This window comes from Corvus hawaiiensis, chromosome 26, assembly GCF_020740725.1.
Source record: "Corvus hawaiiensis isolate bCorHaw1 chromosome 26, bCorHaw1.pri.cur, whole genome shotgun sequence".
NCBI classification, from domain to species: Eukaryota; Metazoa; Chordata; class Aves; order Passeriformes; family Corvidae; genus Corvus; species Corvus hawaiiensis.
This window is the reverse complement of record NC_063238.1, coordinates 40,768,288-40,793,299: the sequence shown is the minus strand read 5'-3', so window position 1 is coordinate 40,793,299 and position 25,012 is coordinate 40,768,288. Positions and strand designations below refer to the sequence as shown.

General features: G+C 44.5%; 1 protein-coding gene across 8 annotated transcripts in view; it reads left to right on the top strand.

The window, feature by feature from the left end:
- The window catches only part of TRAPPC9 (trafficking protein particle complex subunit 9), a 460,315-nt gene extending 452,323 nt beyond the window's left edge, over nucleotides 1-7,992 (top strand). For all 8 annotated transcript variants that reach the window (XM_048286362.1, XM_048286363.1, XM_048286366.1 and 5 more), the window contains one exon: nucleotides 4,881-7,992. In XM_048286362.1, the coding sequence (XP_048142319.1) occupies nucleotides 4,881-5,060 (180 nt within the window). In that variant the 3' untranslated portion in view covers nucleotides 5,061-7,992. The remainder of the gene's footprint in view (nucleotides 1-4,880) is intronic.
- Nucleotides 7,993-25,012: the final 17,020 nt, after the last annotated feature.

The window sequence follows — 25,012 nt, the reverse complement described above, 5'->3', positions numbered from 1 at the left end:
AGCTGGGTGGGAGGAAGGATGGAGAATCAAGTATGGTTTGGTGTATCGCTGGTGCATGGTCAAGAACGAGTGAGATCATCAGGTATTACAACAAGGGCAGATACTTCTCACACCCTGAAAATTCACTCTGTTGTCATGCAGAAACTTCATTATTGGTACCAAAAACCCCAACAGATCCCTCTGCCTTCCTAAATGTTAGTTTCATATTAAGTCTCATGCTCAAAAATTCACCGTTTTTTTCGATTCCAGACTCAAAGCAGTTTCTGCTGCTGTCTGGAAGACAGGGGGTATATACAGGAATTTTCAGGATGCACATGCTGCTTTGCAGTGCGAATATAAATTGTTGAAAGGGTAAAAGTCACACAATTTTGCATTTTCCTTTTTTGTGGCTTGAAGTCCAAGTTAGAAGATCTATCTTGGAAGTAATGTAATGATGCTTGTTCACCTCTTTATGCTTTTACCTCAGTGCAATGCAGCAGCCTGGGTTTGTGTCACAAAGTCTGCTGGGATATGCTACTTCAAAGAACAAAGTCTTTTCTGGAAAGTTTTAAAGGATATTGAGCTATTTCCATGCAATTTAAATTAAACAAAATCTGTATTTTTAAGCACGACTTCTAATTTGGCTAACCTTACTTTTCTCTGTCTGTGACTTTCTCCATTATGATTTAAATATTTGACATTTTTTGTTCAGTGTGTGATTTTGAAACATGAGTTAATATGGTGGAACCTACCCGTTAAAATACAGTGCATTGATTTATTTTTTTTATCTCGCTTCACAACATAAAGTTTATCTTTCACCATATTATTAAAATTTTTAGTTCTTACCAATGTTTTTTGTTGACTTATTAGGTGATCAGACAGAGTTGCTTTTTGCCAAAACTGAAACCAAAAATATTGTCTTATATGGAGATTCCTGTAACTCCCAGCAATTCATCCTCCCTTGTTGTCCCTGCTTGTGCCATTACTTACTCTCAAGCAGGATGTTTTCCTGCCTGTGTTATCACACACAAGCTCAAGCGACTGGTAGTGGGAGATGAGGAGAAATTCATTAGTAGATGGTCATTTTGAATCAGCTCAGAAGCAATGATGAACATTTGCTCACTTCTGGCAGGTCCTCTGTGGCCCATCTGGAACAAATTATTTTTCTTGGCACCATTTTATTCACACTGTAAACTCTTTGGGGCAGCGAGCAGTAGCTGGCACCAGCCCTAATCTCCAACTGAGCTCCCTAAGTACTACAGCAGTATAAATAAGTAGTAATTAGTTCTAAGCAATCGCAGTCCCACATGGTAGCCTAAATCAGGGAAGGATTAGGATGGAGCTAGAAACTTAATTTTTCTTCTATCTTGGTGGAACAAAGGAGTAATGTGGTTGTTTCTTCCTTGATTTTCGATCATTATTTTCTGGGGCACAAGCTGCCAATCTTTGGTTTCCATGAATGGTGGAATTTTAGTAAAACCTGTTTTAACTCTGCCTTGACTCAGGAATGTCAGCGTCCTGATGAATGATTCAACATGCATACAGGCACATATCTGGGCAGTGACACCACCAGAGCTGTGTGATGCTGAAGGACAACACGAATTTGGTCTGGGTCAGGCACAAGTCATGTTCTTTGTAGTTCAGCTGGGTCATGCACTGCAGTCAGTGGGATGGTGTGTCCTGCCAGCTACAGTGGTGGCCACCTGAACAAGCCACTCTGACTGGCTGAGCAAGTCATCAGAGCTTATGCAGTTTAGGGAACATTTTGCCTCATTCTGCATTTGATCAGGTGAATCCTTGTGTTGAACAGCTGGCTTAGATGTGAACATCCACTTTACAGATATTTGGGTGGCTTCAGTTCCAGGCTGAAACACCTGAATTAGGAGGTGTTACCAGGGGTGGTGGCCCACTAAGCTCCCATGAGTCAATGGAGATGTGGTCTGCAGCAGGTAGAACCTGGCTTATAAATACCAGGGCTGAGATTCAGTTGCCTAAAAGTGGATGTTTGCCATCATACAGGTGCTGTGGGTATCCTACCAGCCTCCAGATGCTGCCAGAAATCCTGTAAGACATCCTAGGTATCTTCCCAGTCCTGTGCAGGCATCTCAGTGCCTTAGGCCATCCCATTACCTGTGTTTGGGCAACTCTGTTCTGGCTCTGCAGGCTGCCTAGGGAGACCATTCTGTGTTTGCTCCACTGTCTACACTGACTAGATATCTTCCTTTTGTAGTAGGAGCTTGAATACCTCTTGTGCAGAGAGACACCTAAAATTAGGTGGTTTAACCTCAAAATTAGTCCTGTGCCTGGTGTAGCAGCTGGGCTGGATGTGACCCTCTACTGGCCTGACTGCTGCTGCTGAATGTCTTTTGGGAATGTTTGTAGGCAGCCCCACTGGAGAGGCAGCCTTACTTTCCAAAGCTGGTTCCTATTTTGAAGGAAACTTCTTGTAATTCCTGCAGAGGCACCTGCACCTCAGCAGAGTGAAGGTCTCAAGCTCCTTTTGCTTCCCTGTTTCTTCTACAAACCACAAGTGTTGATACAGTGATGGTGATACAACAGATGTGGGTAGAGGCCAAACCATGAATGTGATGCCTGGTGCTGATGCTGCTGAGCCTGAAGCCACCTTCCTGCTTGCCAAGGGCTCTGAGCTGTGCTGTGACAGATATTCCTTCATGGTACAGTGAGATCAGGAAAGATAGACCAGGAGCTTGGAAAATCTAAGGGTCCTGAGGAGGCTTCGTTTGCTGTTTGCCTGCACCCACTGCTGACATAACTGCCTGCCTCTGCCCTCCTCTGGATGCAAGTCCAGTGAGGCAGAAATAAGGCAGGCAGCCCTGGGAGAAGGGGAAGGAAGCAAGAGGGGACATGGCTTGATGTTTTTGTGCGTGTCCAGACGCAGTGCCAGAGGGCAAGAACTTGTACCCAGCACGGATGGGAGATGCCAAGGATGGGGTCAGGGGAACAGCTGTGGCTGCTCTGATCATTCACGTGGATGACACGATGCTGATACCAGTTTGCTGTAGTCAGCGAAAGTGCTCAGCACCAAAACCAAAGAAAGCCTGGGCTCTCCAGCTCTGAGGATGTGGCTGCTTGTGAACAGCCAGGCCCTTGTGCAGGAGCTGCAATTTAGAGTCACAGAAGCATGGAATGGTTTGGTTTGGAAGGGACCTTAAACCTCATCTCATTCCAACCCCCCTGCCATGGGCAGGGACACCTTCCACTAGCCCAGGTTGCTCCAAGCCCTGTCCAACCTGGCCTTGAACACTTCTAGGGATGAGGCAGCCACAGCTTCTCTGGGCAACCTGTGCCAGGGCCTCAGCACCCTCACAATAAAGAATTTTTTCCATATATCTAACGTAAATATCCCCTCTTTCAATTCGATCCCTGTACTCTTTGTCTTATCACTACAGATCCTGATGGAGAGTCTTTTCCAGCTTCCCTGTAGCCCCTTCAGATGCTGGAAGATGCTGTGAGGTCTCCACTCAACCTTCTCTTCTCCAGGCTGAACAACCCCAACTTTCTCAGCCTGTATTCACAGAAAAGCTGCTCCAGTACCTTTAGTGATTTCATGGCCCCTCTCTGGACTTTTTTCCAGTTTAGGGAGGTTCAACAAAGCAGCCTGATACCCCAGGCTATACAGGATGCACATCTACTGGCTAAAGAACCCAGCAGTGAAAATCCAAAAAACCCCTAGAATAGGAGAAAATGGAGACAAACAGCTCATTCCCTTCTGAAACCTACAGAGAACCTGCCTCACGGAAGGTGGTGGCTGGAAGTATTCAGCGCTATGGAATATTCTTGAGTTCCCCTGAAATCTTCTGCTGATCATTTTCCTCTTCCCTGCTATGGCCTTCCCATCATCCCTGTTCTGGACTTCTCATGCAGTGGCAAGTTTGTCCTTCAGCAAAGGATGTCCATGGGCACCATTGTTCATGTCCCAGTTTACCTTATGACGAAATTTTTTGTAGTAAGGAACAGTCCTGATCACCTGTGTCAGAGCCTCAGCCTTTACTGGGACTTTTCTGCTGGGATGAATTTGCCTTTTCACAATTTTTGGGAAAATTCTGTCCAATGGAATGGCTTTGTGTTGATTTGTATTTTGCATTTGCTGTAACTTCATCTCAATTCTAGGCATCCTGAAACTGGATTTAACATCTTGTGGAAGCAGATACTAATTCAAACATTATCACATGCTGAACAGTGGTGGGAGTGTTAAAGTTGGAAATTACTGAAGTGTCTTGCTGAAATGATGGACTGAGATATATTATTTGTTGTGAAGATATGGATTGTAGATGGATTTGGGATGAAGGAAGATACATAAATGTAGAAACAGTGTGAACTCTGCATTTAATTTGGACAAGTAAAATCAGGATGGCTACTGATTCTGGGAAGTTTCTTGCTAAACTTCATTATTTCAATGATAGTGAATATTAAAGTTCCTGATTAGAATTTGCAGTCAGATTGTGTCTCAGTAATAAGTGAGAATGAATTTAGTTATTGCTAAGCTGTTAAATGGTGTTTAACCATGTATTTAACATGAATTCAGGGACATGATTTAGAACTTCAATAGAGATGTTGGTAAATGCAGTCTAAGGAGAGATTTGGGGTGATCTCTACCTTAAACAAATTCTGTTTTGGAATCAGTGACTCCTAAAGGTTCATATTCTGTTTTGAGCTGTGCCATAGATTAACTGCATGAGTGAATAACAGGATTTATTTTTTAATGTAACAGTTTAACTAGAATAGGGATGAGATCTTTACTCCTTTTTGTATGAAAGCATTATTAAGATGTGAATCTACAGTACTCTGAGACCATTTGAAGGAGATAATGAATTGCAAACTGCAATTAATTTGCTTTGTTGATGGTTTATTTATACTGATTTTTATGTTCTCTTCGCCAGGTAAAGCCAGCCAAAGACTCTGTGTACTTTGGAGCACTTCTCTTCCTCTACACAGGTGATTTCTACCTGAATATCAAATTCCATGAAGATAACTGCAGCAGGGAGCTGCCTCTGTCCTGGCTCTGCCTTCCCAGTGTCCACATCCGTGCTACGGAGCCTGTGGCCCCAACTAAGCTGTAAATGCAGCGTGTGCTACTTGATTAACCACAGCACACAGCAGTGCTTGGCACATCCTCTGCTTGACCCCAGCTTGTTTCTGTCCAACCCCAGGCCACAGTCTCTACTTTGGAGGAACAGCTGAACACTTTCTGAATTGGCTGATAGTCATTTGGACAGCTGCTTTGGCTAATTTCAGAGGGAGCGAGAGAGAGATTATAACTATGCTGAAGTTTTCCTCTGTTTCCAGAAAGCCTTTGTAACTACTAATACATGCATTATACTTCAGTATACTCCATTGATATCAGTGGTTTGAAAGGGTCTTGAGGGCTGAATTTTACCATGTGTTTGAAGGTCTTAAATCCAATTTGAATAATCCTGTTTGATCATTTTTCAATAAGATTTGTGCATCTGTATGAAATTCCTCCTGGTTTATGCTGGACCCATGGCATGTTCCCTTGGGGTATAGATCTCTGTTAGATTTGTTCACTGGCTTGTTCTTGTTCATTTGCTTGCCAAGAATTTGGTATCTTTGGTAGTAAATGGCAGTAGTGGTGCTTTTTAGTGTGTTACTGAAAGTAAGAATTGCAAATATGCCTCCAGTTATTCTCTGCCTCCCCTGAGCCCAGTGCCTCTTTTTCCTGGTAAAGTCACTGCCTTTAGTTTGGCAGATCTATGAACTAGAATGGAGAGAGGGTGAGGAAGAGCAAAAGAGTTTTGTCCTTGAAAGAATAAATAAGCCAATTTTTGGGCTGCCTAAGGCTTGCCTGTGAATTTGGGCTTTCACAGATCTGTTTTACACAGTCACAGTCACTTGAAACTTTTGCAGACACCTGAAGATCTACCAGAATTAATCAGATGATCATTAATATAACTTTTCATCAGTTTTTGCAAACTCTTCTCCTCAGATTTTTCATTCTAATATACTGCTTTTTGAATGTGTCTGTTTTTTCCTTTTTTGTTTACTTCCAAGTTTGGGGGTTTTTTAAAGTTTAATTATTAGGCAGTTAAGGCCATGGAATTCCTGAGTGTAAAAGTAGTTGTTGAATGTACTGATAATTTAGCTTGTTTTTCAGAATAATGTTTTTGTATAGTGAGACATGGTTTTACCCCATGTAAAGCAGGGAGCTGTCTTAGCTGTATGATTAATACATTATTTCATGGACCATATGTTTAAAACCTATCTCAGTCTTTTCTTAAATACATAGTTAAATTTGGTGGTAGTTTGCTTTTGGGGGTGGATACACCAAGATGTGGCAGGGACACTCCAGTTAGCTCTAGATGATTTAAATCTACATGCACAACCTCTTTGCAGATTCTTTGTTTCTTTAGCATTCATCCAAACGTGGGCCCCCACTGAATGCCTGGCCTGGTCCTTCCTGCTCAGTCCTGGCTCTCTGCACCACTCCCAGGGGTACTTTTAGATGTGACTGGTGTTTTCCATAGGGAAGGCAGTGCTCAAAACTCCATTCATTGCATGCTTGCAAATGACTGTTCATCCTAAATATATTCCTCACCTGAGGGAACTACAGCTGTAGCATGGTAGCTGTATTTCCAGTGTATGCAGGGTGTTATCTCTAAAAACCTGTATTGTGGCAGTGTTATCAGTGTTTGTGCTTGAGCTGTGGCTCTGTACTCAGCCTTGAAAGTGGAAGTTTTCAGTCTTGACCTGATGAAAATCTGAGCCCTGCTGAAGATTTATTTGCAATGATTTACTGCTCTGTCAGGTGCCAGTCATGTCCAGTAACAAAACTGTTCCTTAAACTGGCACAGTGGCTCTGGGCCAGAGACACCCATGGAAAGAGGGTCCAAGAGCTGAGTTGGGCCTGTTTTTCTGTGTTGGTGGAGCTTTGCTGACCAGATTGTGTCGTGAGGCTGAATTCTCTGTCACTGGATAGGCAATACATGGAAAAATAAGATCCAAGGACAGCAGGAGCTAAATCAGTTCATCTTCTCCATAAAAGCTTGATTTTGACATGTGTGTCTGTACTATGTTGCACAACACTCTTGCAGCAAATTCCAAATTGGGTTTCATTCAGCTTTGCCAGAAGATAATCTGCAGATTCCAGGAATACAGCTAAGGCTTCATAAGGACCTATTGCGTTTGAAATAAAAATGTTGTGAAGTAGCTGCTGTTGCAGTCAGGATGCTTCAACTTACCTGGCTAAGGGATTATTCTCTAACTAAGTTTTGACAATGTTCTCTGAGAAGAGAGGGTCTTGTTCTGTGAAACCTGTCCTGGGACGCAACATTCCTGTGCCTTTTACACATAAAGGATCCCGATCCACAGCCCACTGAAGCTGTTGGAACAGGAACAGGTTTTATTATAACAAAAGCAAGCTGCATATTTTCTAGGTATACAACATGCCATTATAAATCTGCCATATGTGCACATAAATATAAGTTCTTACGTGTGAGCTGACCCTTAAAGGTCTATCTGTTCATTATATAGTAGACTACTCTGTCCCTTGTGAACTTTGATGCTTAGTTGCTTTTGGCATTTATGATATCTTCCCCAATTTTCTCACACTTCTACTTGTCTTGGTGAGAGAGATGAAACACAAGAAGTTCTTCCTTCGGGGGATCATTTTTGACTTGTCCAGAAGGAAGATATTTAAGTGTTAGTGTAATTTGGAGAAGGGTTGAGGGAAAGGTGCTTAAAATCACTCGGGTTGCTGTCAGAATTGGTCCTTGCAGTGCTTGAAAGAAGGATGATACTTGTCTTATCTACTTCTGGTACTGAAAACTTCTTTTTCTTTCTCTGAAACACCCAGCAATTATTTTGAACATGATGAGCTGAACTGTTCATTTTAAATCTGATACGAACCAGTGGTTGCAATGAATTATTCCTAATTTAAATGGCCATTGCTGAGAGCAGATGTTGGTCCCATATATGAATTCACTGGAGAAGCATAAGTTATGTAACTTTAACTGAATAAATACTTGTGTCTTGTTATTTACATGTCTGCCAGTCTCTTCTGTCTGTAGTTCTTGATTGTGTTCTTGTGTGTTTTTGCTGAGAATAATGCATATCTCTTGATGCTGTATTGTGTCTCTGAAAGCATGTGTTTGACCCTGGAACTGAAATTTCAGCTTCACTCAAACTTTCACTTCCTAGCTGTTTCCTTCTGGGGTTAGGTCAGTATTCTTGGGTTGTTCAGCATCTTTTTAGCTCTTAGCTTCTCATCTTGCTCTTTCTCACCTCATCCTTCCCACTGACTCTTCCACTCACTGCCCTTTTCTGCTTTTCTTTGTTTGGTCCCTGCAGAAAGGATCAACTTGTCCCTTTCTTTTTTTCCTTCCTTTGCATCTCTGTTAGAGCTCCCCTAACACTTTGTTCATGTTGGGGAAAAAATTGCTTCAAACCCAATTTCATCTGCTAAACTGGAGTTTGACTCTCATATATCCTCTCTTTAAAGCATCTTGAGCTATTTCAGTTGAACAGGATTTTGTCTGTTTTGTTACAATCTGATGTTTCTTGTTGGAAGGATACTTTAGGCCACTGTATTCATGATGCATCAGTTCCATAACACCAATGGGACTTTGTGTGTAGGTGACATGTCATTTAACATACATTGCTTGCTTACTGTTCCTGATTCAGCAAGATATCCAAGCATGTGCTTAATGTTAAACACATCAATAGAAACACATTAATAGGCCCTCTTGTGAAAGCTAATTCAGTCACACATTTCCCTGGGAAAGTTGCTAAACCTGGACCCAGACGTGCAATCTTCATCTGAACCTGAAAACTTGGCATGGACGCCCACTTGCCATTGTGTTGCGTGGGTCATCACCACTCCCTGGAACCCTGGTACAAGAAGGCATCTCACCAAAATCTGGCACTGTGTCTGTCCAAGTCTGGGAGTGCAGAAGATCCTTCCAGGCCAAGATGTGCTCAGTGTGTATCTATACCAACCACAGCAATGCACCTTGGGGGTGTAAATCAGATGCACAGGCTTGCCCACATTGTCCCCAGTGCTGTGCCCAGTTGCTGTGCACCAGGCAAAGCAGTGCTCAGCCACCTCATGCTTGCAGTTGCGCTTCCAAGTGTTTCTCTCCCAAGGGCTGGTGCCGGCACATCCTCCCAGCCTCCTCATCTCCACAGCCACGGGAAAACTCCTCAGGAGCTGCTCAGAAATCACTTGGCATAAGGGAGGGCATATGTTCACAAAGAGGCAGCACAGCACCATTTCTGAGATGAGGGAGCAGTGGATCCTCTGCAGAGAAGAATTTGTTATGGCCCAGCATTCTCTGATGCCATGGCTGGAGAAGGGCGACTTCAACCCCTCTTCAGCCTGGATTCAGCTTGAAAAAAACAAAGTAGACGCTGCCAGAGAGAAATCAGGCCAACTATTGAAACAGTTTAACAATGAGCATCTTGTTAATGACTATGAGGATGTCATCACTAATCTGTGTCAGAAACAGGGCCCTTCTGCTCTCCAAAGTCTGCCCATGTTCTTACAAACTGGTCCAGGCTGGTGGCTGAAGTGACGCCATGGTCTAATTCAGGCATCTGCCTTCCACCTCCTTTCCCAGCAGCTCAGATCCAGAGCAGAGATGCCATTCCCTCCCCATGCCTTTGCCTGATTCACTTCTTTGTGTGGCCACAGGAGGCTGAACCCATGCAGTGGGTTTGGGTTGAAAAAGGGAAAGAAAAGGCAGAGGAGTGTTTTCCTTTAGTGTGTGCACATGTGAGCGAGTTGCTGATGTGAAGCTGCATCATCATACAGAAGCCTGTGAGGTTGCAGCATCCCAGACCAGAACTTTTGGGGCAGAACAGGGGTAAATGAGCATTGGGAGGAAGGGAGGGAAAAAAATGCAGAGGGAAATGCTACAGGGCTACAGAGACACCTCCATGAGGTGCCCAAAGTTAACTGGGATGAATCAAGGTGAAATGGGTTGTGTAACTGCCACAGCATTAAAAATAGGTTACGCTGTATATTAAGATTTCATTTATAAATTGTTTATAGAGCATTCATAAATGTTAGATGTGGTAAGCACGTTATGCACACAAACACTTTGTGTTCCAGCATTATCGATGGCCGTGTCCACAGCAGCTGCAGGTATTATGGATGGTTAAATCACAGCTCTGGAGACCAGCAGTTCAATAGCAATACACAGTACATGATTCATCAGTCACCTCAACGTGTATCAAGAAATTATGTGCTCTTTCTAAATGGAACCTTAGTATGAAGTGTGACCTTAGGAACCGTGAAACAGGGAACTTTTGCCCCTTTTGTCCTTTTTTTTGTTCCTAAAAAAACCCAAAACAAACAAAAAAAACCCCACCAACACCTGCCCCCCTCTCTCCCCCCCCAACTCTCAATTCACCAGTTTAATAATGATTGTTCTTTTCCTCACCTTTGGCTTGAGAAAGGCCACAGGCTCCTGAGAATTATAAGGATTTATGGAACACATACAGTATTTGGATGTGCTCCCCTCTGCTGCAAATGTGATTTGTGTGTTTTGGGGGTATGGACTCCAGGGATGCAGAAGGATGTCACCCCAGCAGGATGTCACCTTGCCAGCCAGGGTGTCTGCAGGTCCCTGGAGAGAGCACAAGAACAGAATGTGAATGTTAATTAAGCAACGAGAAGAACAGAAGAGTGATGAAGTAAGACTTGGACAGGAGAATTTAATTTATTCAAATGAACCCTACAGCCAGCTCTGGGCATTTGCTTACATGGAAGATGTCACCAGAGAAGATGCCACCATTGCCGAGCCCCAACACAAGGCAGACCAGCTAAGAATTGTCCTTCCCTACCATGGCATCCTCCATAAACTTGGAGAAAGGCATAAAGCCTGCCCATCCCATCCCATCCCATCCCATCCCATCCCATCCCATCCCATCTCTCACTTCCATGCAGAGCTGAGTCTCACAAGACTCTCTTTATAAGTGGAAGAGAAAGAAGGTGCTCCTGTCCTTCCACTCGTGGCTGAAGTCCTGGCCTGGGCTGTGTCTTTACAAGTCTCTTGAGGAGGGCACTGCAGGGACCTGGCCCAGGTCTGTAGTATTTGAATTGTGTATCAATGTAAGCCACTTGCATGTGGTGATAGGTGGATAATGTGCATTTAATTTACCACAAAAATAAGACAAAATAGGTGCAAATGCTTTGGGATATTATTTTCAACACAAATATTGGGTAGATCTACCAGATTTTCCTTTTTGTGTACTCTCCAAATGTTGCTGCTGTTGGTTTCAATATAAAATCACATCCTCTAAAGCTTGTCCTTGCTGGGGGCTTGGGGTCACACAAGCTCTGTTGAGAAAAACAATAGGAGGGATCAGTGGTGTTGTTAACACAAACCTCTTTATTTAAAAACACTGGGTATGAACAGGAGCCACATAATCTGTGCTTCCCAAAAAATCCACAGGACAAGGGGCTCTGTAAGGAAACACCCACCCTGCATCAGGAAAATTTCCAATCTGAAATGCCTGGGTTTTGCCAGTGGCTGTAAAGAGAGGCCATGGTGATGAGTTGAGATGGAGACATGCACTAACCAGACCAGTGCATTCATATGAGATAAATCAGAACCACAGAATGATCTGGGTTGGAAGGAACCTTAAGGGTCTCATTCCAACCCCCTTGCCATGGGCAGAGACACCTTCCCCTATCCCAGGTTGCTCAGAGCTCCATCCAGCCTGGCCTTGAACACTTCCAGAGATGGGGCAGCCACAGCTTCTCTGGGCAACCTGTGCCAGGGCCTCAGCACCCTCACAATAAAGAATTTTTTCCTAATGACCAATCTAAACCTATTTTCTTTCAGTTTAAAGCCATTTCCCCTTGTCCTATAAATCGCTGTGTCCTGTCCCATCAAACATGGATGAAGTGAGCAAATGGGTTTAAAAGTTTCAAAGGACCCAGGGAGATACCTCTGAACACCAACTCTGAACACAGGAGACTCATTTCTTTGGAGATCAGACAGAGCAAACCCCTTTCCCTCCCCCTCCAGGATGCAGTAGTGTGGGATTCAGGTTTGTACCTGGACTCTTCAGCTGCTATGGTACAAACACGAGGACTGTGGCTCATTCCCAGTACTTTTCCTTTCCACTACACCCACCATGGGCCAGGTGCATGGTGACCTTCTGGGTGAGCAGGGCACCAGGCAGCATGTCAGCAAGGAGCCACATGATGGGGAAATACAGCTCTCCTGGGGACCACCCATGTGAAATGTCCGGGGGAAGAGGGAGACCTGCTTCCTGTCAGCTTTGTGCAAACCTGCTCTGATGAGACCCTTGGCTGAGAGGCTGTTCCCGAACGAGCATGGTCATATTTTCCCTCTCTCTGTTCCCTGCACCCCTGGCTGCACTGTAGATAAGGCAGCAGTGCTTTGGCAGCTGGGAGGTGATGCTCTATCTGTTTGCACATGCAGGACACTAATGGAAATGTGCCACCCATCACTATCACTGGGGTCACTTTGCCTCTGCTCGTCGTGCTGGGGACATTGGCTGGTTGTTTTGGTGGCAATGCAAAGAGCAGCAATGCTGGGCACTGATCACAGACCAGGCAGACATCTGCTTTCAACACTGACAAAGCCCCTGCACCAGTCTTGCTCACTGCTCTGTTGGTCAGTTCCAAACCTCTTTTTCCCCTTGCTTTAGATTTTTAGTTTCAGGGAATTTTTTTCTGACATCAGATTTATTTATTTCATAGTCCCTCAATGTTCTCAGTGTCACTTTTCTGCAAGTAGACTGTACCATTTTTCCTGTTCATTCAAACCCTGGGTTTCTGGGTTTGGAATGCTCAGACACAGTCCTAAGTCCTGTGCTGTGGATGAAGTCCACCTGATGCCTTAGATTTTAACTTTCATATTTTTGAAATCCTGTACTGCCTAGTGTGTAACTCTGAAGTTTCTTGTAGCCTGTTGACTTCTACTCTCTCATGCTAGGTAGACATCATAAAGCCTCTCCAGGCCTGCTCTGCAAGGGCACTCAGACCGTCCTAGGCCCAAAATGTGTAAAGCAAAGCCTCTAAAGGGGGGGCAAGCTTGGGGAAACGGCATCATTAACTGAAGGTTTAATTGGAGAATGAACCCTGATATGCAAATGAACCGGACTTAGAAAAGCGTGAAGAACCTGTGACCTGTTGTCCATCTTGGGGTCCATTTTTGGCAGTAGCCTCTGGGCTCCCCAGGGTGTACCTTTGAAGGCCTTTCAAATAAATACCTACCTTTATTCCCTTATTCTTGTCTAGTCTCTGATTTTAGGAGGCCTCTTAAGGCATCACCCCCCTCTCAGTGCCTCTCATGGCTTGTCCACCTCCTGCCCTGCTCAGCTGCCTGCCTGATTTCAATGTTAGGCACTGAGAGGACAGTAAGACTCCCGCCTCTCTGGGCTCTCCCTTCACACCTGGCACATCTGGTTTGAATCAGTCCACAATACTCTTGTCCTCTCTTCCCTCATCTCATCCCCAGTCCTCCCACTGGCTCCCCACCAGCACACAGGTAAGGCCGGTTCTGGCAGCCCTGGTGCATTGGAGAGGAGGCAGGAGGAGAGGAGGTTTAGTATCACCTTACTATCTCCTGCAAAATCTGTGTTTTGTTGCTTAGTGACAACATCTTTATACTTGGTCCCAGTGCTTCATGTGCAATGCTGAATGTGAGGCACTGCCATGCAGCAAGAAGTTAAGCTTTGCTAAATGCCACATGTCCCTCAGCACTGTGATGGGGTTCCCAGCTCCTCTTCCAAACACTTGAGGGCACATCAGGCCCTGGCACTGCAGATGGGCACAGCCACCCCCCACCTCCATGGCACCAAAGCAGTGGTGGCTCTCTACCACATTCAGAACATCCCAAATATTGCTTGTGTCCAGAGGAGGGTGGGATGCGGTCTGGGGGCAGATTCTCGTTGCCTAGAAGGACAGAGTTCCTCAGACCAACCCACAGAGCTCAGGAATGAAAGACAATTGCCTCACATGTGTAGCTACAGCTTTGCTTACTTTGACCCAAAGTTTATTTTTATTCCACAGTCTTCCCCAGGAGGAAACACTTTAGCAGCTCTTTTTCTCACTTCTACCTGAAGATAAAAAGGCAACTCCTAACAGTTTTCAAGCCTCTGTCTTGTGGATACTGTAATTCACATTAAGAAAGGAGGCTCTGGTGCTGCAGGCAGTGGTAGCCAGAGTGTGCAACAACCCCAATGACATGAGCAAGGGAACACATTGAGCAGCCACCCTCAGCTTGTGTGTGTGGTGCACCTTGTGCTTGTGGGTCCAACAAATGCAAGGGAAGGGAAGGGAAGGGAAGGGAAGGGAAGGGAAGGGAAGGGAAGGGAAGGGAAGGGAAGGGAAGGGAAGGGAAGGGACCTATAATGGTCATCCAGTCCAAATGCCTGACCACTTCAGGGCTGACCAAAAATTAAAGCACGCTATTAAGGTTGTTATCCAAATGACTCTTAAGCACTGACAAGCTTGGGGCACTGACCAGTTCTCTAGGAGGCTGCTTCCAGTGTTTGACCTGACCTCTCAGTAAAGAAATATCCCCCCCAAGAAAACCAAGGCATTGGGAATTAGGAACAATCAATGACTCAGAATTGGACCAAGACTAAAAGAGTGGCAGAACTCCCCATCTGTATGAGAGAAGAGCTCGGGGATGAAAGCCTGGTTCAATCAAAATGAAGTGACTGCTGTATGAAAATGTGTATTTCATGGGCTACCTATGACTGACAATGCACCGGATATATTTTGGACAGTCTGCCTTGCTAGTAAACCCTGCCTAATCCATTCAAGGGACTGGAGTGGCTGCGGCAGCCTTGTCTACACCAAAACAATATTCCATTTCTGTCTTGTTTGATACTGTTTCATAGAATGCAGCACAGTCTCAGCTGAAAACTGCATTTCTGTTCTTAGAACAAAAGATCTCTCCTTTTAGGTAAAGCATCCATTTGCATTAGGAAGACCCAGGGGATGTGGGTACAAGAACATACTTTATCCACAGGCGAGGTTGAGCAGGGCTCATGGTAAGCCCCAGCTCATCTGTCTCAAAAAAAAAATTAAAAAACCAAGTCAGGGCTGTAGCAACACAGTTGGACAGTATTTTATCTGCCATGCTGGGCAGCAAACCTGCACCTGCAATGGTGCACAGGAGGGCTGTAACAGCGAGAACATACCTCTGGAATGGATTTAGAGATAATAAGAAATCATCTTAATGCGACTGTTGAATGTACAAGGGATCTGGTAATAGTTACCACAGGTACACTTTCATTAACTCCCTTTAATTTAAAAGCTCAGTGTTTGCAGGAATCTTTTACTGGCAAAAAAAAAGTGAAATCAAATGAAAAGCAATCCTTCTGAAAAGCAGTGCTGCTGTTTCCCCCAGGAGCTGCACAGCACAGCCTGAAATCACCTGCACTGATCCTCCAGCCAGCTCCTGCAGCCCTTGGATGGGCCAGACAAGCACTGCCTGTCCTGCAGTGCCATCCCAGTGTCACCCATTCCCCCTTATCTCTACAGCAGGGACACCCCATGTTCACTGAGTACAAACAGGGCGTGGGTGGGATCTTTCCAGTGAGCAGAACACAAATGACAGCACCCACCACATCACCAGAGCTGCACCTTTTCCCCGTGTTCCAGGTGAGACTGGGCAGAGTCCAGGCTTGCAACAATAATGTTCCTCCACCCAGGAATAACCAATGTTCATACTCATTGGAAAAAAAAAAATTAAAGAGGTGGTTTAGTACCCAAACCTGGTATAGCTCTGCAACAAATTTTATAATCAGTAAGAAATTTAACTCCCCTGAAAGTTTATAAGCTATTTGATCTACCCAATGCTTTATCTGCTCAAATCAATAAACACACCATGAAAATTAGGGATTTCAAAACAAAAGCCTGCAGCTGAAACTTGTGATGGCTGAGTTTGGGGGAGGCAGAGCATTGCTTCAACATAGGGGTGCCCCATTCCCTCCTCCACTCCCCACCCTCCACCCCACAGAGGTTTACACCAACTGCTCTCAGGGAATGAGGAGCAGAGCTGATGGTTGACTTTTCAACATCTTGCTGAGCTCTTCTCCTAGATTTTCTGTGAGCTATTCAGCTGTGTGAAAGCCTTCATACAGATTCAGGCATTTCAGAGGACAAATGTTGGGAAGGCTGTAGGAAATTTTGGTGCAGTGATGGAGTATTCCTGTGGCTGCAGTAGGAAATGCCTTTATTAGTGGAAGCAGGATGAGGGGTGGGGACACAGAGAGGAAAAATAGTTGGGTTCAGGAAAGGTTTATTACAGGAAAATAACCCAACCATTAGATGCTATCTGTGTTGTGAATCATATGCTTTTCCAGCTCAGCTTCAGTGGAGTTCCATGCTCCACAGAGTGTGGTGTTTCAGTGAGGTGACCTTTGGGCACGACTGGGGGCTTTAGGGCTAAATGTGCCAAAATCGCTTTGCTTAACCATGTCCCCTCAGCTTGCCCTTGAGACCTCTGTCACAGGAGAATTATGAGAAGCCATAGCTGTGGGGTTGACTTCAAGTTTTTATTAATGATCAAATGATGATTGGATGGAAATTAATTGGTGATTGAGTGAAAATCAATTGGTGATTAAGCAATAATTGGATGTTAGTTAAACAGTGATTTATCAATGAGTTGACAATTATTTGAAAAATATTTAATGGTGATTTAGGTGATGCTTGAATGATAATTTAGACAGGGATATGACAATGATTTTGAAAGTGATTTAAAAAGTGGTCAAACACTCTACTACTTACTTCACTTCAAATAATTAACCTACAGCTGGGTATATGGTGCCAGCATACAATGGACTTGTAGGCCCAATGTGAAATATTACTTATCTCCATCTAGATATCAGATGTTGGGTAAGGGATCTCTCAGCCTCAAGAAGTAACCCTGAGAAATGTCTCTGCTCAAGAGATAGATCAGGGCTGCGCAGCCCACTGCCATGCAGGAGATGGGGCATCACTGAGCTGGGGGATTTCTGTCCTGTGGTTTTAGGTGGAGGCACAAGAAGTGTGTTTGGTGTCCTATGTCTATCTCCTTTTTCTTTTATTGACTTACAGGATGCAATCCAAAATAACCTGCAAGAAGCTTTGGCTACACTATAGGCTGTTAACAGAAGGATATGTCTAGGTCTTGATACCTTTCAACCTCTTCATCCTTCCCCCCAGCATTCCCACAGGCTGGAAGGACCCACAGAAAGTTGATGTCTTTCCCCACCCCACCACAGAAGTTTGTAGATGCTTTCAGCTGGGCCCACCTGGAAAAAGCAAAGGGTCCAGGGCTGGGAGTTTTTATGGGATAAACCAGGAATGCAAAAGTACTTCACAGGAGAAGAAAATACATATCTATGAGTGACTTTGGGTGTTTTCTCTGTAGTGCATCCAGGGCATCTCCTTGCCCTTGGTTGACCTTCACATCACCACAAGCTTGAGCAGAAGCCCACATGGGCTGTGGAATGGGAAATGTGAGTTGAGGGGCTGCTCTGCATAAGAAAGAGCTGAGATCTCTTACTCCTGAAGACAAGAAGTTGGAATGAAATGGAATGGCCACTATCCATTGTTGTGCATCAGTTTGCAGGCAATATCCCAGTAAGGGTAAGGGTTTAGCATCAATGAGGCTGATTGATTGATTGATAGATAGATAGCTAAAGCAATATTTTATACTAAAAATGGTGTCTGGAGAAAGGACTTTGCAAAGAAAGTTGGGTCACAAAGTGAACCTCACAATGAGGAATGCAAAAGTGATCAACACAGTTAATCGGGTCTTTACTTCATGTACTGGAGCCTTCCCAGGGCTACTCCAGTCATGGTAGCCTGAAGTCATTGCTCTGTCCTCTCCAGCACTGGCGTCGTTTTCTTATTTCTCATTTCTGACTTGTTCACCATCCAGTTTAGCCCCACTTTGCCATCTGAGGTGGCAATATCACCTTTGCAGTTGGGTACCAGGACTCTCTGAGTGCACAGGAGCAAAAGGGATCCTGTGTGGAGAGCTGGCAAAGACCAAGCTGCAACAGGAGCCCAGGCAGGCTTGAATCCAGCACCTGATGAATGGGTGGGAATCCACCTGAGAGCCTCTGGTCTGCAGGCTGAGCATGAGAACAGGCATCTCAAAGGAAAACAGCTTTGAGAATGCTCCTGGTCTTTGTGAAACTCATCCCACCACAGGCTGTGACTCCCACAAAGCATCTCAGCATGTGAAGTGAGTGACTGCTCATCCAAACCCTTCTCCCACAACCTCTGATGCTTTGCCCCAGGCTCAGCAGGAGCCTCAGAGCCATGTGCAAATTAAGGTGGAATTAAATCCCTCTTCTCTTACAAGGAGCTCTTTAGGGAAAGGTCCCCCCAAGGATCTGGGTTTCATCCCCTAAACTCAACTTTTCACCATCCCTCTCCTGGCCTCAGGTATGTACGGAAACTCTCCCTGTCCCTTGGTACATCTGGCAGTTCTGGCTGCGTTTCTGCAGGCAAGGAGAGCTGACAGCCTGTGAAGGGGCCGTGCAGGGCTGCATCTCTCTAAATACTGATTTTTGCAGCAAAGGCACCAGCGCTGCCAGAAACTCCTGCAGGATTCAGAACCATTAAAGGATCACAAGCAATGCAAGTGTCACTGGGTCCTTCTGTGAAAGCTGGAGGGAGCCTGTCCCCATTCAAGGAGCAGCTGGCACATGGAATTTGTCTGAGCAAGCTGTAAAGGATCTCTCAGCCCTGCAGGGTCTGTGCAGAGTGGCTGGCACGGCTGCCTCAGCAGTGAGTCACACCTATACTCCACTTTCCAACACAAGGCATTACATGCAAATGTTCTGGGGCGTTTTTGGCAAGCAGCTTCATCCTGGTACCCCCTTTGCCTCTTCCCTTAGCTACAGCACCTTGTGTAACTGAGAAATATGGCATATTTATCCCATTCCTCAGGCTGTCTCTATGCTCTTTCACTGTACCTTGGAAACCAAATTTCTATTCTTGCCAACAAATCACTTTCAGACAAATGGGGGAGTGTGTGGTAGCTTGGATTTCTTTTAAATTTTTTTTTAAGAATTTTTTTTTACAATCTAAGTAAAGACTTTAGGATCTATTTTTAAAGATTATATTCCCCCCCCCCCCCCCCCCCTCCACCCACTGTGCTGCAACAACTGAACACTTTGGCTTGATGAGAATATTAGTAAAGCAGTCACAATCTGTAGGGTGCACTTCTTAAAACTACATTGCATAATGGGAAAAGCATAACACAACAAAATGTGGTGGGGGCTGGGGTTTTCTGTAGTATGGGAACTGAAAAGTCATGTCTTCAGCCAGGATTGATCACCAGCTGGTTCACAGTAACCCACCCCCCGACCTTTCCTGCTTTTGTCTCCCAGATAGAAATCTATCGATTTTAGAGCTATGCTAGAGCATGGTTAATACAATGTTTTGTGGGAAATGTACCTGCTTAAACAATCTCGTTCTCTTCCTTGATATATTTTGGTATTTAAAGAAACCAATAAGTACAGTAATGGCAATGATACGCCTGTAAGATGATTTGAAAATTGTGGTTTTACCATTAGAGTCTGGGGGAATTGCATTAGCTCTAATAAAATCCTATAGAACTTCAATGAGGGCAATAACTTTAAAATGTTTTTATTAGCAACATTGCCAATATCTATTCTGAGATCTGCAGTGTTAACAAATTAGACGTAAGAAAAAAATTCCATTTCATTTGGATGAAGACTACTGTGTTCAAGGAAAAACACAGCACTTCCTAGATTTTATTGGAAGTCCTTGGGAATTAGCCACCCACATGGGATGTAATGAGTGATTTATGCTGGTCATGTGCTATTTATTCCTTAAAATGTAATCATGAGCTGATTATTTTATGATTTGATTAAGAATCTGCCTGGACTTAGATTCAAAGGAAAACACATGGAAGAAGAGTTGAAAGACAAAGGTTGCTGCTAGGTAAGGATATTCTTGGGATCTTGGTATAACCAAATATCTCTGATTAAGATTCAGCTTTTGCAGTGCTTTAGGCTTCTGTGCGCGTGCATCTGTCTTAGAAGAACTGGGCTAAGTCGATGAGGGTAGGTGAGTGAATTTGGCCTTATTCTTCAGATCTTAGTGCAGCTAAAAGCAATAACATTGCACTTCAGGGCTCTGGAACACGTGGGGGAGAAGGGACAGAAAAGGTGAAGATTTGATATGGTGTTTAAACTTTGAAAAAGAAAGGTGTTCATTGTGAACTGAGCTCCCGTTTGAATAACCACTCTTTGGGAGTGCCTTAGGATACAGCAAACAGGAAACTTTGGATGATAACAATGATAAATTAATAGTGTCCTGTGGCTCTGTGCTTTGGCATATAATGAAGGACACTGAAAGACAGGTACATGTGACTATCCCCGCTACTGAGATGGGGTAACAACCACAGCACCACCAAGTCCCGGGATAGATGCTTTCTTGGCCACTTCTTGTTTCTGATTTCCTAAACTAATCTGTGCTGGCCTACAAGAGGGTTGAAGCTATCTGTTTGGGGCAAGGTGAAAAAAAAGAAAGATGTTTTCTTTTTTAACAACTGTTTTTTTCTTCGTTCTTGAGCAATTTCTTGTCTTTCTTTTTTTTGGTAGGTTTTTCTTTTGAAGGCCTGAGATGTGACCATGTTAACTGAGAAGCCTTCTCCAGGAGGTGTTGGATATCAAAGTCTAGGAAGAGCCTTGTGTGATCCAGAAGGTGATTTTGAGTTGAGCCACAGAGAAGCCACAAGGTGTATGTCTGCAAATCTGCTGGCCTTCTGCTGGTAATTGCAGGGAGAAGAGGAGGAGGCTATATCTGTGTACGAATGCAAAACAGTTGATGTGAGAATGGAAGCTTATCCTAATTAACTGAGTGGAAGCAAATTCAATTTGTCTGGCAAATATGTGCATGTTGAATTCAGTTTGCTTTATAATGGTTTGAGTTCAACGCTGTTAAAGGACTGTGATCCAGGACATAATGCCTGGAAGTAGACAAGAGACTTCACCAGTGGGAGTCTGTCCCTGTCTGAGGAAAAACTCAGGAAGAAACGTAGAATAAAAGATGAGGCAAAGAATTCCCAACTCTGCTGTGTGGCAACCAGTTTTGAAACAGACTGACTGCCAAGTTTAAAAGATGGTCAATGTTTAGAGGTCCACAGACAGTAAACAGTCTTTAGCCCTTTCTGGCTTTGCATGTGCTGAGATGACATCAAACATGTCATCAAAGTGTTGTGTTCAGCCTGCTGGTTGGAGGACAGGAGAGAGGGGTTGACAGGCCTTGCAAGTAGCTGGTGTTTTAGCCTGAGAGTTAAAAGGAGGTGAACTTATTCACACAAAATCCAACCTTTTGTTGACCCCTGTCATTCATAGTTTCTCTGAAAGCTCTTTGATTTGGAGGAAGTTATTTTGTTGTTTTCTGAAGTGTTCCTTCTGGAAGTGGCTCCTCTTGGCTTCCTAAGCATTGATGGAATTTTTCCTTCTGAACAAATGTTGCCATCTGCTTTTTCCATCTTGTATCCCTTCCTCATCACCACTCCCTTGCCCTCTTTTGTGGTTCCTCCTACCTTCTACTACTTGCCACTTTTTGGATGCTTTTCTGTGCTATGGCAGACACACAGCATCAGATAAAGACTTGGCAATGCTTTTCTCCTGTAGCTTTCTTTATGTGTCCCACACTCCTTGCCTCCAAGCCCTCCCCAAACACCGCTCTCCCAGTCTTCTCCTGCCTCACCTCAGGTCCTGTGTGCAGTTTTGGGCACCACAATATAAGAAAGATACAAAGCCATTAGAGAGTGTCCAAAGGAGGGTAATGAAGATGGTGAAGGGCCTTGAGGGGAAGCCCCATGAGGAGTGGCTGAGGACACCTGGTCTGTTCAACCTGGAGGAGACTGAGGGGAGACCTCATTGCAGTTACAACTTCCTCGTGAGGGGAAGAGGAGGGGCAGGCATTTTTCTCTTTGGTGACAGTGACAGGACCTGAGGAGATGGCTGGAGCTGTGTCAAGGGAAGTTTAGGTTGGGTATTAGGAAAAGTTTCTTCGCACAGAGGGTGGTTGGGCAAAGAACAGGCTCCCCAGGGCAGTGGTCACAGCACCAAGCCTGACAGAGCTCAAGAAGCTTTTGGACAACACTCTCAGGCGCATGGAGTGAGTCTTGCGGTTGTCCTTTGTAAAGCCAGTAGCTGGATTTGATGATTCATGTGGGGCCCTTCCAACTCAGACTGTTCTATCATTCTATGATTCCTGGCCATCCCACTGGCATGCATTTTGTCCTCCATTTCCCACTTTTTAAACTTGAGCCATACAGTAATCCATTCTCTTCTCACAGTATGTCCAATCAGTGACTTCCCTGGATCCTACAGATGACATTAACATTTCTATCTGGAAGTTTTGTAGGTGCTCCACCCTCAGACTGCTCCTCCTGGTTCACAGCTGCTTCTTGAATCGACTATGTCATGCTGCAGAGCTGGCTGTGAGGGATGATGCAGGACTTTTTGTCTGCTCTCTGTCAGGCCTAAAGCAGCACTGTTTTCCCATCACTTAGACCCACAACACGGGTGCCATGTTTGAGTTTGGCCACCCCTCCCCCTCAGACCCTTGCCAAATGACCAGGCCACCACACTGATGTACTGCTTGCAGTCCCAGCTTTACCTGACAGGTTTTTTTACTGAAGATTTTGAGGTAAGAGAGAGTCTGTTTCTTTTGATTAGTGGTGGGAAATGCCTAGAAGAGTTTGGCATGTCATTAAAATAATAGAAGGCAGAGTTTATTTCTCCCTGGAACCCACAGTAAGGGGCAACCTGCAAGAAATATTTCAGGAGATGGCCAGCATGATATCCAGAGCAGAAATGAATTAAATACCCCAAATCAGAGCTGCACTTGGTGTAATGCGGCATGACTTCCATTTAAGTGAAAGGAAGAGCTCAGATTCAAACCAGCTGAGTCTCTGCACCCCCCAAGAAATTTCATACAACTCTAGATGAGGCTAGTTTTGCACTAAACAAGCCAGCAGTTCATACCCAAGGTCTCTCTCTCTTTTTTTTTTTTTTTTTTTGTTTCCCAAAGAATTTTTGGGAGAAAAAGCTGCTAACAGTGGTACAGAGAACTCTTGTAATACAGGAGGAACCCAGCACAGACTCAGTTACAGCAGGGAGGGGATTTTGAGACAATTATTGCATCTTGTGTGAGATCAAGAGGCTTGTGGAGCATTGCATGGCCCAGCGTGGGACCTGGGGAAGGTTCTGTGGGGAGCAGGACATGCTGATGCTGTGCTGACTTCGGCTCAGAGGAAACATGACAGAAGCAGGATTTTCAGCTGCTCGTCCCTTTGAGAGTGCCCTGTGTCACAGGGTGCTGCTGGGATGTGCATTAGTGAGCTGCAGTCAGGGATCCAGGAGTGTGCTGGGATCAGTCAAATAAATCCAAAGCTGTAACTGAGAACCAGAGAGGGTCTTGCTAGTACTGACTCCTAAATAATAAGGCAGGAGGGTGAGAGATGAGAAACCAGAGAGTCTCATTTATTGTTGCTTAAGAGAGAGGAAGGCATGTTCAACATGGACAAATTTGCTTTTTTTTTCATTATTCTTTTTTTTTCTAAGGCTGGAGAAGCTGTTTCAAAACTATTTCCTGCAGAACTGCAAGATGCTGGAGCGGAGGAGACGGCTGTAATTTCCAGCAAACCCAACTAAAGAATTAGTATTGACAAGGCTCTTCTGGCAGACCATTAAAAAACCCAGCAGCCATTTTTTCACTCCTGATATTGTGTGAGATAATGGAGTCAGCGGCTGCACAGACAACTCCTGCCTCATTACTCTGTCACCTCAGTCAATAGATTCAAAGAAGCAGCTGATGGAGGTGGGACCAGGGGGTCTGCAGGGATGGACTGACTGAGGCACAGGGGCCACACAGGCAAAGCCTGGCTGGAGACTTCTGCCAGCTGATCTGTTTGGGCAGCCAGACACCAAAACCATGGTGGGGGTGGGTGGTGGTGGGGGTGCAGTCAGGGGATAAAGGTGACCTTGGGTCTCTCTCTGATGAGATGATAGAGCTGCTTCTTTCTTTGAGAAACCAGTTTCTAAACCATGAATTTTCTTATCCCCTCTAAATGATAGTTTAAACTCTTTGCAGCTCTTCTAGTTACTTTAGTGAACAAAATTCTGTGAAATTTCACATGATTGCTTAAACTTCTTTTAAAAGCATGATTTGTTAAGAAAAACAAGGCCTTTTTTAATTTTCTAGAAGCAAACTCTAGTAGGAGACTTTGCTGGAGGATGTTCCTGAGTAAGGACAAAGCTCCTGAGTGATGATCGGGGGAAGAAAACACAACACATGATCTGTGACCCTAACCCATCTCTGACCACATAGATTTGGTACTGCACCAACTGAAATTATAAAAAACTCCGATTACTTTTGGTTGAGTTAGATTAAATCCCTAAGGAGAATGGTTTGGAGGTAGAAGTTTGGTCCTTTCCCTTTGAATTCTCCTTAGGATTCCATCAAAAGGAGTCTGACATGGGCATTTATCTTCTGAGCCACAGGACTGGAGACAGTTCAGAACAACAGTGACTGGATCAGTTGCCCTCTCCTGTGTGATCAGAGGGACTCAAGACATGGACAGATAGTCCCAGGGCATCTTACTGCTTAGATGTCCACACCCTCCTAGCCAGAGCCTTTGTTCTAGGCTCAGGGGTGCAATGAAGATGTGGCTAGCCATGCATGCTAAATTATCCTCTCATCCTGTAGGTGATCCAATTAAGCCAAATCTGAAGAGAACCAGAGAACTTCATGCTCTGCCTTGCTGTGCATGAAGTCAGCAAGTTAATAATGGACATTGATCTCTAGGGCTGTCAGTCTGTCTAGGGCTGGATGCTTCCATCCAGTTTGCAGATTTTTTTCTCATCACATCATTAGGTTTCATACTGCAAGCAATAAACTCTGTAGCCTGCAGCTGTGAAAACACTAATTTGAAAGCTATTCTGTTTTATATTTTTGAGGAGTTGCAGCTCTATTTTTTTAATATATATTTGTATTTTTCTCAAAAAAACTCCACTAGTT